Source organism: Electrophorus electricus, chromosome 24 (assembly GCF_013358815.1).
Source record: "Electrophorus electricus isolate fEleEle1 chromosome 24, fEleEle1.pri, whole genome shotgun sequence".
Taxonomy (NCBI): Eukaryota; Metazoa; Chordata; class Actinopteri; order Gymnotiformes; family Gymnotidae; genus Electrophorus; species Electrophorus electricus.
In genome coordinates this window covers 4,316,725-4,330,443 of record NC_049558.1, presented here as the reverse complement: position 1 = coordinate 4,330,443, position 13,719 = coordinate 4,316,725, and the positions used below count along the sequence as shown (strand labels likewise).

The following is a 13,719-nucleotide window of genomic DNA, read 5'->3' as shown; positions in this document are numbered from 1 at the left end:
CGCTGCACTGTAACACCGCACCACTGCAGCCATCAGCTTGTTTTCATCATCACATAGACTCATTAACTCCACATGACATCCAAGGGAATCCTACCGGATTTTCAACTCCGGGGCCAGACGACTGGAGGATTAGCACTGAATTCTTTGCTGAGGCATGGGATTATCAGGACGGTGGGGGACAGGAATCTTGCTCCAAAGCGTGTGGGGAGGGCCCGGGCCAAGGCTGGGGCCAGCAGTGTGATGGAGGCCTAATACGAGGGGCAGCAACCCGAGACACATGCTCCGCAGCTCCAAGCACAGCGCTCCAGGATTAAGGGGAGAAAACGCTGAAGAGCAAAGGCACTCACAGGCTCTTTGTAAGAACTTTGTGGCTGACGTCTGGAATCTTATGAAGAGTGAGCTAGAGAATATTTGGGGTGCGTGTGGTAGGAGAGGGGGTGACATTTCCTTAAAACCTGACAAAAATCTGACTACCTCTATTGTGCCTTGTGAGATGGTGGTCTAGTCCCAGTGCTAACCGAACCACAGTTCGATGGACGTCTGTTCAACAGGATGCTGAATTCAGATTTCAGTACTGTACAACTTGCCAAAAATTAGAGGAAGTGATTTTTGATTTGAGTCAGAACAGCCCTGTTCTGTCTCTTCTTAAATAGTTTGCATGATAGGCCTGTTCCTGCAAGCAACTGATACCCACATTAAAATTTTTTTAAAAAAAACAACAAAACAAAAACGCACTGACCACAATCCTTCTATTGTGATATGGTATGGTGTGTTATGAAAGGTTTTAAAAGTGGCCCAGTGAGGGTGGACTCCGTGCTGAGCTTTATTTTCTGATCTGGCCTGAACATTCCAGAACACTGTCCACAGGGATACGTCCTCGTCTATGCCACTGAAACCTATTCCAAAGACCAAAGCCTGAATCTTTTGCTGGAACATTTGCTCTGCGATGTATTACTTCGCTGAATTTTGGCACACAGTTACATCATACGTTCCTTGTTTAGTACACTATACCATACACCCAGGAGACCTTATTTTCACAGATTAGTGACTATGAATACAGGGTACTGTTACAAAAAAGGAACAAAAAACTCTTGTCTAAAAAGGTGTCAAAACCAGTTTAGTTGCAGACAGGCCAGATATTTGGCAGATATTTGGTGTTATGTATTCATTCATCGTGTTTGATGTTAATATTTCATTAGTCCCCAGTGCCTCAGACTCTGCTCCCCAGGGAGCAGTTTTCTGCTGACTGCCTCCATTGTGCCGTGACTGACAGTTGAAATGTATTCATTTCATTTGGAGTTGTAAATATTAATGGTGTCAACTCCATCTGCTAACCTCTACCTGAGACAAAGCCCTGCGCGTTAACCCGACAAGCTCTTTTATGTGACACTGTGACACCCGGTCCAGCGCTGACTGTGTGGTGTCAACATCGCACATCCATGATGCTTGGGGCTTCCTTTGTGCGCCTGACAGCGAAATCCGAGCGCGTCAGTCATCAGCCGCACCGCTGGGGAGAGTGCTGGCAACGCGTGAATGGCGACGACTGATAATATGACACTGACAAAGAGGCCGGTCCATCATGCAGTGGGGCGATGCAGGGGGGGGGGGCTGGGTCCATGGGCGGTGGTGGTGTTCAGATGATTCGCCGCAGTTGGGACTCAACGCTGCGAACGCAGAGGCACGGTACGCAGGCCTGCAGGTGCACGACGACCTCGGGAAAGGAAGCCGACGTTGTGTGATGAGGTGATGGGTGATGCAGAAATGGTTAACCAGAGCCATTCCAGCGTTACGCTGGGGAACTTCAAAGCTACAGTGAGCCTGACTTCAAGTAAAGAACGTCACTGGGTACGTGCATCTAGATCAAAAAGGTTTGTATGGTCATAAATCAGTTCAAAGCGACTGTTCTTCAAATTGTTCGACTAGTAAGAAACGGTAAGTAAGCTTGTCCTTGGCTAAGGACCACACTGAAAATCAGGAAACAACAAATGACTGTAGAGTAGATACCAAATATACTATACTGTATATAAATAAACTATTTAGTTATCTCAAACCGACATCTACTCATATTGGTGCAGTACTCCTGTCGGCGTGTGTGTGTTTGTATATGTGTTTGTGTGTGTGTGTGTGTGTGTGTGTGTGTGTGTGTGTGTGTGTGTGAGTGAAATAGCCCACTACTGCAGAAACACGCGAGAGCAACATTTAATGTAACCCTGCACATTACACTTAACCACAAACTAACAACAACGATGCCTCCATATCCACGATAATTTGTTTTTCTGTTTAAATGTGAGTGCATATTTATGTGGGTGGGAGAAAAACAATGTGTGCGAGAATGTTTCACAATGATTACACGTGCCCAGTTCGAGCTATCCTGCCATGTGAGCTCCTTTGGACTGAGTCAAAGTGCATTCAGGCCGACGCACATCCAGCAAAAACAGCTCCACTCAGAAGGACACTTTAATCTGAGAACGGGTACCGCTATGAACGGTTTGGTAGTGGCCTTGGCTAAGAGAATACAGGTTGATAAGTGTGATATTGAGTGCGATTTCACCGCTGCAGCTCTGCAGAGGGCGCGTATGCTCCGTTTGCCCTCCTTCCCTGTAGCCGGCTTTTTGTTCCTCATCTGAGCAGGTGTGTCTAGCTGGGAGATCATCTGATGATGGCTTTCATGCCATTTTAAGCACAATTTATGTCTCCAAGTAGGTCAACTGGCCCGAGTAAGGTATGATGGAGGTGTCCGACTCTCCAAAATTACAACAGGTCCTTTCTCTGTGACAGGGTGCACGCTGGGGGGTTCGTTTAAACAGGAACAGAAAAGGCCATATTACACCTATGGAGATATCTCAAATTTGATCCAGGACAGATACGACGCGTAACAAAGGACCCCTCCCGCTCGCCTTTCTTTCGTCGGAGGCACTTTTCCTTTCATGGCGGCTGAAAGGAAGAGGAGAGGCATGAGGAGGAGAGCCAGCGACAGGCCCCACTCACCCGACACTGTCTGCCTGCTGGGGACGGATGGACGAAGCCTGGACTCCCGACGGGCCTTTGATCAATGAGTCCCTCATCGATGACAACAGGACACCTGCTTCCCATCAAAGAGAGGAAGGCCTGGTAGCGCCAGTGCAGACAGCCAGTACTCAGCATAGATTAACCCTGCTGTAGCTTTCCAGGCTGTTCGGACAGCCTGAAGCCAGATCACAGGCTACCAAGACCCAAAGTGGTTTGTAAACGTGCAGGATATGATCCGAGGGCGTGTACTGTGTTGTTCGGGGTTAGTGGCAGCTTGCTAAAGAAAGGTAAAAAAAGGTAAATGTCTGTTATCAGCTGGATCTTACACTGCAAATATAAGAGAACTATAACCTCTCAGCTCACTATTTAAATTTAAAAAAGAGCATGTAGTAATTTACACCATATCTAATAAAACCTTTTTAAAAATGTAACTTTTTAAAATTTTACACGTGAGGTTTTAGGTACCCTTAAGTGGTCATCTATGACTTCCACTGTCCGCGGATTATATCGCACTGTATCTCTAACTTTGTTGTCAGGACACACGGCATCATGGATCAAAAAAAAAAGACAAAAGACAAAAGGCAGTTGAGTGACCCCTCTCATGTCTCAGGCTCAGCGTACCCAGATACAGAATGAAGTGCTGGCGTCAGAGCAGATTGCTTGCCTCACCACACTCAGTATAGAAAATATCCTTTCATTGAATCATCAGTATGAAAACAAAATGCAACTACAGCCATGAAGGTAATTAATTATTAATAATATTGATGATTATTAATTTGGATAATTACACCTTAAAATAAAGTGGAAGAAGCAATACTTGCCTGAAGCTGAAAAATATAGAAACATCAAATATAGACATGGCATACTTAAATATATGTAGTAACATTAATTAACCTGATAATGCCTAAAGCATCATGAGCAACATTCCTACTATCATTTTATTAAAAATTCCATTACACAAAATGTTTTACATATATATTTGTATTTTCTGATAAATACATCACATTAAGCATTAGGAGAGCTGGAGAGGATTAAGAATCTTAGAGCTACACTGTGTTGAGAGTTGTCAGGCAAAACTACCAAGTTTTTTACGCTTCTAATTGGAAGGACGAGAAAAATCCATGCCTGGTTTGTCAAGACAATCAATGTCAGTCACCTCCTGAAATGCCCCTACTGACAGAACAGCAAGGTCACCTTCCCAAACATCATTCAGCTCTCAGTCAGTTATATTGAGAGAAAAGTGCAAAATAAGTGACATTTAATTAAATGACATTTGAGTAAAAAAAATAGGAATCTGAACTACTGCAACAACTACTCTTACAGTTACACAGCATTTCCACCTTACTATAATATCTCGCTTTATTCACATATAACCTTTTAACTTTTAATTTCTTTTTCCTACAGATTGTGGGGATTTTTCCCCACATATCAATGCATTAACAGGGATAAGAGGTCAATAAACCTTTGACTTGCCTTGCTGCATTTCAAGAAATGATAATACCACATGATTATTAGAATTAGTATTAGAATAGTTTCATCTAGACATATAAGAGTCACAAGGTCCTGAGTGATTGGCACTAGAGCTGATATGCCTGGTATTCTTAGAAACAACTTTGTAGCTCTGCTTATCTAGTGGCAGACAGGTACTGTCTGCCTGTCTGAGTGGAAAGAGAAACTCAAGGGTGGGGACATCAGCATGTGGTTATAAAAGGATGTATGTACTGTGTGGGGGTTGCGAATTGCTCTAAATGCTGTGTGACACTCAGCCCGTTTCTCCAAACCGGACTGAAAAATAAAGAGCCGTTCATTCAGTTGCATTGTATGTGCTTCCTAAACAGGGCAATAGATTACTCCTACATTGTAATGCATTTCCCACTGCCTAACACCATAAACTAATACAGCTTCAATTATATTAACTAAAAAGACAAAGCCAACTAACCAGCGTTAGTCCATGAAGAAGTGCAAATATGTGGTATTCATACTAAAGAGTGACTGCATGACTACATAACCAAGTTCCGAACCTTGAATTGAAGGTATTTTTGTATCTCAAAACTACACTTTGATAACCTTATTGGTGTCCTATTCTATCTGCAGGCATAAAAAGCATTTTGTCTAGTCCCCTAACAATTGTTGCTAATCTCAGTGTTTGTCTTATGTTCTATATGCCTTTTTTGTGCATTTGTATCGTGTAATGATAACCATATATATCCCATTTTATCTTTATACACAAATTTGCCATTTAATTTAAATTTGGTTGGGACTTTCCATTTCCATCTTTCCATCTAAGGTGCACTAATTTCATATAGCAATCTAATGTGCATCTCCCAGACATGAGGTTAGTGTGCATCTGCTGCGTCCTGTCCTGGAGGCTGACTCCAGCACTCTGCTTTCCCCATCTGTGAGTAACCATGTTTGTACTGGGTCTGTCCAGAACCTGTGCTCTCAGTACGGTTGCACTGCTGTCAACATGCAACCGGACCTTGAAGATGACAGCAAAGATACCGAGCCTTCCTCAGACCCTATATATTTGCCACAGAGATCCACGTGTTCAAACTAAGTGTAAAATTAGCAACCAGACTACATATTAAACTCTTTCTTCATACATTGTGTTTCAGTGTTGTACGGGCATATCAGACCATGTCATGGATCAATCAAAGCATGCATCTTCAAATGTTTTCTTGGTTCAGGGAAGCTTTAGCAGTTTCAGTCTGTAATTGATTCATCTTAATTGAATTAAGTAATCACGATAAGTTAAATGTAATCATCATAATGGAGTTGAATGTAATCACGATAATTAGTCTTTGAATTTGATGTTAAGTTAAATCCTTTTTAAAAGGCAACCCACAATATTCTTGTTATGATAATACTGAGGCTGGCAGCCGGTAATGTCTTCATGTCCCATGGAGAGGTTTAGAGCTCAACCTACAGTTCCATTCTGGTCTTGTTCTGTTGGTGGGCTCAATGCCTTACACTGACGTGAACAAATGAACCAGCTAACACAAATACCGGAACACACACAGAGTTGCCCTTGACCAGCTGTGGTACTCCATTAAGGTCACAGGATTCCTTTTCCATGTGTCCTTCTCTAGTTGTCCTGGCCTGACAGCAGTGATCCCGAAAGAGAAAGAAGTGCATCACGATGCAATAGCACACCTTGAGGCTTAGCCTCAATTCCATAGAACTCATTCATCATTTGTACCAGCAACCGAATGTCTTATGCCTCCCTTCGGTTAGACTTGGGTTGGGGGGTGAGGTGTGTTTGTGTGTGTGTGGGGGGGGGGGGGGGGGGGGGGGTGCTGTGAGACTTGTAAAGAGGTCCTTTGGGGCAGATGCTGCAACCTCAGCCTGCAGCTGAAAACACAACATGATGAAATAAATGTTCATTAAACTCGCCTGGGAACGCACTATTGATTTGAAGCTGTAACAGTATATAAGGGTGTGCTCAGCTCATTATGTTTGCAGACATATGCAATCTTGGCTAGAAACTTTGCTTTGGCTGCATTCCAGCTGCTTAAAAACGGAGTTAATTCATTTATATGCGAGTGTACACTCCACGGGCCAGTTACAAAACATAGATTAAGTGCAGATCTGAAGAAAATAGATTTCCCTCATGTAGCATTCAAGGTATATGTTAGCCTTTGAATTTTATTTTTGGTGCAGAAAAACAGATGTGTGATATTTTTTTTCCCCCCTTTCTTAATCTTTTTATATTTAAAACATGTAGTTTAGACGTTCAATAGCGAAATAGTCAAATATGTCAGTGGTCAGTAAACACATACAGAATGGCAGCTATATGTAAGACATCTCTGCATGCGAGTAGAGAAAGCAAATGGCTGGGGGCATTAACTGAATTACTGCCAGCGCTGTAACTGCCTCAGGTATAGCCAAGACTCGTTTTGCCCTTGGCTTTTTGACAGGAATTTAACATTCTAATAATCTTCTTCTAAGGAGGGATTAATAATGTAAGGTGACGTTTTTGGGATTGGCAAATACTGTTTTAAAATTACCAGTACTGCTTGAAACACAACAACATTTTTAAATACCATAACAAAGCTGCTGAACCCAATTACTTTTTTTTTTTATATGTCGTTAATAGTATGTATATTCATTACTCAAATAATATGGGCATTTGTGTTTAAATACATTGCATGTTATCGACTCATACAATAATCTTGATGATCGGCACTGGCCTAGAATTTTCAGGCCAGTGTATTCCCAATTCTAAGAATCTGAGATCCAGCTGTTCTGAGGTTTGGACTTTCATAATTCATGAATTATGATTATTAATATATTGTCTATTACTTCTTTTGGCTAAAAATGGAGCCTGGGGTTTATATGATCCATTAGATAAAATCACTTACCTCTGTATTTTGGATTTACACTACCCTCAAGCACAATGCACTATATATAAATCTTATTTAATTGATATGCTCTAAAATAACAAAAGGCTTACAAATAATTAAGTCATTACATCATTACCTCCCACTAATGAGAATACCACTGTTTCCAATGATGCCAGAACACAGCTCTCAAATCCCTTTGTCTACATGCACTTCTTGGTTAACCACCTCGGGGGGATATATTAGTTGTGCGTGATATTTGAACCGAATCGCCAGGGAGAGCCGTGTCTAAGTGTCCATGCCGCTCCCCTTCCACACTCCAAATTAGTCAATTAGTAGTGTCATTAAAGCAGTGGCAGCGAGGGGGATTAACACCGGGGGAAATAAAAGAGACAATCTGCTGCGTGCTCGCCGAGGATATTGCCGATTTCCATCCATCAACTGCTCCAGATGGAGGGACATTAGTAATTTATATTCTGTCAACAGTGCCCAGGAGAACTCTGCCAAAACCATTTCCTCATTGCAGCTCAGCTCTCTATGAATGTAATCATATCTGCTGAGAGCTGAGAGGAGAAGAAGAAAAAACACCTTTTCCCTAAATCCTTCTAGTCATTCAGAGCTATCTAGCTTGCATTACCACTGACTGAAGGATCTCTATTTGTTATTGTTCCATTATCCTTACAGGAGAAGGAGCACTCATTTCATGCATTAATACTTAAACAACATATCCTCATGTTAGTTTGAGTGTAGGTGTGTGTGTGTGTGTGTGTTTATGCGTGTTATGTATACTTATGTGTCATTAGGCACAACCTGCATGGATTTTGAGATGGAGACGTGGAGACAGATAAAGGCAAAGACACAATGGCTTGATGTCTTCCTGTCTCTCGTTATTCCACAGAGTGAAAGGTTTCTAACTGAAGGGCTGTGTGATACACCTCCATATGCACATGAAGGGAAGAGAGAGTCCCCTCTTATATGCCCAGATACACTCTGAATTTGAATTCTTATTTCATTGTCACAATACATATAGAGACCACTGACAATGATTCTTTTTTTCTTTTAACGATATGTAGGTCTGAAGAGCTAATACGCCACAGAATATTAAATGTGCTTTAAATGAAATCAGACCAGCTCTCAATCAACAGTCCCAAATGCTCAAGCAAACTCACCCTTGCAGACGGTGCCATTCTCCACAGCCTCGTGGCCCGCCTTGCACATGCAGCGGCCAATGGGGACCAACCACTCGCCGTCTCCGTTACAGTACAGTTTAATGGGCACATCCACCTCCTCTGCGTTCGGCACACAGGTGCCCCTGGCCGCCACCAAGGAGGTGCTCTCGGCCCCGGACAGGGTCTCTGGGAAGACGGCGCCGTTACGCACAGCGCGGGGACACTTGCGGTAGTAGACACGCACAGCGATGAGGGACATGCAAGCACCATAGTCCTGGAAGGCCAGGTAGAAGCCATGGCGGGACACAGGGCCAAAGCTGCGCACCTCAGTGTTGATCTTCATCACTCGGCCGCCAAGGTCCACCTGCGAGAAGCTCTCATCAGCCGCAATGGTGTCCACCTTAACCCACGGGTTCTCCATCCAGGCTGGGTAGGCCTTGGTGGCCACATCTGAGTCCGATTCAAAGTAGTAGAGGTTGAAGGTCTCCTTGCAGGAGCCCGGGACATTGGGGATGCTGCTGCAGTCGCGCACAGAGAACTTTATCTCAACGTGGATGCGCTGGGCGCCGCGCCGGCGGATGTACTTGGTGCGTACCCAGTTGTTCTGGTTGGTGTCGAAGACGTTGCACACCTGGTAGGTGCGGATGGTGTTCATGTTCTCGTCGTAGCCGCTCACCTCCTCCCACTAGAGACAGAGCAGAAGCTGTAAAGCTGAAGTGTCTTCTCCCAAGAGCGAAAACATGTTCCACGAACATGAGTAGGCACTTTTTAAAAAGTATTCTACTGTTTATATGCCCTACACAGGCAATATACTCACATACCTACAGCAGTAAAAACTGAGCAGAAGCTTTATTAGGCTTCATTTGGAATACATTCAAATGCTATTTTTGGCATTGAACATGGTGAGTCATTGTGCATTTGTGCAGCATAGCACTGATTTTATGTAATGTAAATCAGCAAAGCATTTACAAAAGGCACTTGTAAAAAGACAGAGCAGATCCCTTTGGTAGCCCTCACCCCTAATGATGGGTATATTGTCCAGCCCAGCTCTGCTGTCGCTGTTGTTGAGTCCATCAACACATCTGAAAGAAACACAGGATGGGGACACATGAGTACAATGCAGCTGCTGTGATTAGATTTTAATTATGCTCTATAATAAATAGCTTTCCTGAATGCTAAATCTGCAATGACTTATATTATGCCATGTAGAAAAACAACGGCTGGGGTTAGCCTCTTAACCCTAATAAATGGATGGGAGTCAGGCTTGTTATTGGTTTAAAGGTGACTGGTACCATCAGCAATGGATCACCTTGCTTTCTGAGTTCCGCTAACCTACACGATTTCAATCTGTCTAGGAGCAAAGAGGCGGAGCAGGTTGTCTGGCGGGGTAGGTTTACATAATATTAACTTCAATCAAGCAGGTGTGGGCTAATATATGACGAAGAGGATATCTGAATAAATTTTTATGCCAAGGTGTTTTAAGGAATGTGTTCAGGTTAGGCTCAGAAAATCAGTTTAATTATTTGAATTGGAGACCGAAGGTCAGCTTCTCAGAAGCACAGGTGGGTGGAAGGAAAGAAAAAAAATCAAGGAAAAAAATAACTGGCCCACACACCGTTACTGTGTGTCCAGGCACAGTAGGGCACGTTCTTCTGCTTTACCGCGAGTAGTATAAAACTGCTCTGAAATGGCCCTGCAGTCTGACACATTTTCAATTATTCAGCCAGTTTCGGCCCAACTGCCGCTGCACATTTGCAGAGCCTATGGGAACAGCCTTTCACCACGAGTCTCTGCAGGGTTATTTTCAGGAAGAGGGCTAAAGAATATAGTATACTACGCTGCTTTGAAACTGTCAAACAAAACCACATTTTACAAGCAAAGCCCTAAATCAAAGGAGGCAAATATAGCAGATAAAATATAGCAAAAAACCCCAAAAGATTCTGCATACTCAGGCAGGCATAGTCTTGATGAACTCACTGACCATCCACTCATTAACCTAACAGCACACTCTGCTCAGGGAGGCAGTAGGGTATTTGGAATGGGCGAGACAGTGAGGCTATTAAAATGAATTAGGATTTGTACCTACAGCTTCTGCATACTCAGGAGGTCACTTTTTTAATGGATAACAGTGAAGCAATACTAAGCCAATCCTTCATATGTTGAGAGATGATCATGTGGAGGTTTGTCAGATTGTCAGAGCATATGGGCTCTATATGGGCCTTACATGGGCAGAAAGAGATTGTCCACTGCATTTCTGTATTAGGACTTGATGAGGGGCAGAAAGACTTCCTGAGATGGGATCCACATCCCAACCCCCCCACCCCCCCCCCCCCCCACCCACCCCAACACAAAATCCTGGGATCCCTGTTAAACACTGGCTCCATACAGACCATGCCTTTAAGTGCCTCATTTATATTTCAGCAGCTTCTGCAGCTGAGGGATAACCCGTGCAATTCTGCTCAAGCACACCACCACCAGTGGGTGGGTAAGGCTCTGGATATAACCATATGACAACTGTAGATGTGGCTGTGCAGACTGTGTGACAATCCTAAGAGCCCTTAAGAGGTGACATATTCAAACGGTCTAGTTGACCGAGGTCCAAAATTTCGCAGTTTGCAAAAATCTCTCCCTTTGAATAGCAGATTCTTTAAACATTGCCATCAAAAAAGACAGACCTGCAAAAGATTGAGAGAGAAGGTCTGAACATTCCGCCACACATGGTACAGTCAAATGAAACCCCCACTCCATCTGTCAAAGCATTCCTGTAATACACCTCTCTCCCTGTCTCTCTCCCTCTTACTCACTTGCTCGATATTTTAATGAAAACTAGGGCAATGGGAGTGCCAGTCCGGCACGTATAATCCCGACAGGCTGAGCCACACTCTGTACATTACACTGGATTAATCCCAAAGGAAGTGTGGCTAGGCTCTGCTGAATTTCAGCTCATTATGCCAAAAGACAACTTTCAGTCCCACATTTCTTTTTAATTATTTATTTATCGGTTTTTGGTATGTTTATTCATTCCGTCTCTCATGTCTGCGGCATGGGAGTTGGATCACATGAAGAAGGCACAGGAGACGCATGGTCCCACTGGGACATGACAGCACTAGCGAGATGCTATGGTGTATATTGATCACCCTGCTTGGTCTCCCTTAGCATGAGCATAGTGTGCGGTGGACCTCATCAAAGTCACACTTGTAATTAGCGGTTGTAAGTGTTCACATTTCTGCATGATAAAAGAAATACACACCAGCCTAGGTTTCCTTCAAAATGAAATCAAAGGAGTCACTGTTTTTCTGTCCAGACATGCATTGAGAACAGATGACCTCGTCGTAACTCAGGAAACAGTTTCCTGCTCCATAAGCAGGCAATTAACACAGGGCAATACTGTTGCAGCTGGACAAAGCACATCAATAGTACAGACTAATTTGAAATCCACCTGTGTGTACCAGTCAGTCAAAATAATAACAATATTTTTTTCCAACTCAAACTGCCATACTGTTAAAGTTGCGTATATCAACTTTCCAAGCTTTTTAAAAATATGTAATAGTGGCATTTGACATTTTTACAAAAATATTTGACATTTTTTCACCTACAAGTCAAAAATGCTAAAAATTCCCCTGTGCTGTCCAACAGAATAGAATACATCTTTCTGGCTCTTTTTAAATCTAGAACTTATAAAAGCTATCATCACCTGCATTCAGTACTGCACCTGCTAAACTCTTAATTCAAGCACCATCTTAAGGACATGTGATAATTAGGCTTTACCCATTGAGATCTTCCATAAACAATCTTACATGCACACTGGTGAGTTTATTTATGACAATACACTCTCATCCCTCCCAGTGTGGAATACTATCATGAGGTTGCCTCTTTGTCTGTTTTCCCAAGAGAGCTTGTGAAAAGCCTCATACACCGCACTTGAAACATGCTGAATAATTCATGTAGAGTTAATTAATTCACAGTGAGCTTTGATCAAACATGACATGTGCTAGAAAATCCCTCACGAACTCGGCAGCCCACCACAATCTCGGGCAAATTCCACCGTACCAAAAATATTAAAAGAAAAATCTTGGGCCCATCACTTGCATATGCACTGCTGATTTCTATATAACAGTGGCTGTAAATGACTATCTCCTCCTCGGCAAAAACAAAGAGGAGTACCTGATTAGGTGTTCTGGCCCGCCGATGGAACAAACGCCTGTGTGGACCACGGGGTTTGACGAATCTTTCCCACATCACATCTCTTACGGAGGGAACACTTCCAGCAAGTTTCAGACAAAATCGATGGAACGTGTGAAAGGCCATGCAATCCTTTCCATGTGCCATAAGACTCTGTGGACTCACAGGGACCATGCAGAGAATGCATCCTCAATTTAGAAAGGGGACAGGGCCAATTGATCCTCTGTGCTCTAGTTCTGTCACTCAGCCTGTGGGTGGGTTGCTGAAATGTTTACTCGGTCATTGTGTGATTCATATAGTGTGGGTAAATATGTAAATGGGAGTATTGGCTCATTTTAAAAAAATCTATTTCAAATAACTGTGTGTTTCCATATCAACTATAACTATGTCTAAGATTCTATCAAAGCTTTTGATCACAGAGTTATGAGTGTGCAATATTAAGTCATTATAATTAATGGTTTAGTGTTCAGGAGTCCAACAGGACCCTTGTGGTATTCAGTCATTTATCATTTACTGCTTTGGTTCTTCAATTACTCAAATGTCTGACACATTTATCTTAGCGCTTTTCTTGAAGCATATCTTAGATAATAAGGGCAGCTCATGTTTGTGAGCAGGAGATGGATTTTGTATGGCTGAAAGGGCAAAGGGTCAGAGTAATGGTGGTGTCTAGTACACAGCCCCAGTGACCAATCAGCATGGCCCCAGAAATACAAGCCGCATTGTCATGCCAATGAGGAGGAGGATGGGCAGGAATAAACACCCAAGCCTAGACAATACAATAGTCCTCCCTCACTCAATCATCTTAGCCAATCAGTGATCACCATGCTGGGCATAGATAAAAAGCAGCCAAGCTCCTAAACACAGCCAAGCTAAGAGAGACTGAGCACAGAGGCCATGATGCTTCAGTGATACAAGCAGTAAACCAAAAGATTGCTGGGACTGTTCAATCTGTTTAGTCAAAAACTCAAAACTTCTATTATTAAGCACAGAAACAAACAGAATTTTTTTTTTTTTTTTTT

General features: G+C 42.9%; 1 protein-coding gene across 4 annotated transcripts in view; it reads right to left on the bottom strand.

Annotated features, from left to right (window-relative positions):
• The window catches only part of ephb2a (eph receptor B2a), a 36,140-nt gene that overhangs the window by 18,045 nt on the left and 4,376 nt on the right, over positions 1-13,719 (bottom strand). For 3 of the 4 annotated variants that reach the window (XM_026998130.2, XM_035522406.1, XM_035522408.1), the window contains exons 2-3: positions 9,536-9,600; positions 8,519-9,203 (exon numbers count right to left, since the gene is read on the bottom strand). In XM_026998130.2, coding sequence (XP_026853931.2) covers positions 8,519-9,203; positions 9,536-9,600 — 750 coding nt within the window. Of the gene's footprint in view, positions 1-8,518; positions 9,204-9,535; positions 9,601-12,682; positions 12,753-13,719 lie in introns of those variants that run through there. The other variant, XM_035522407.1, reaches the window with a different exon arrangement.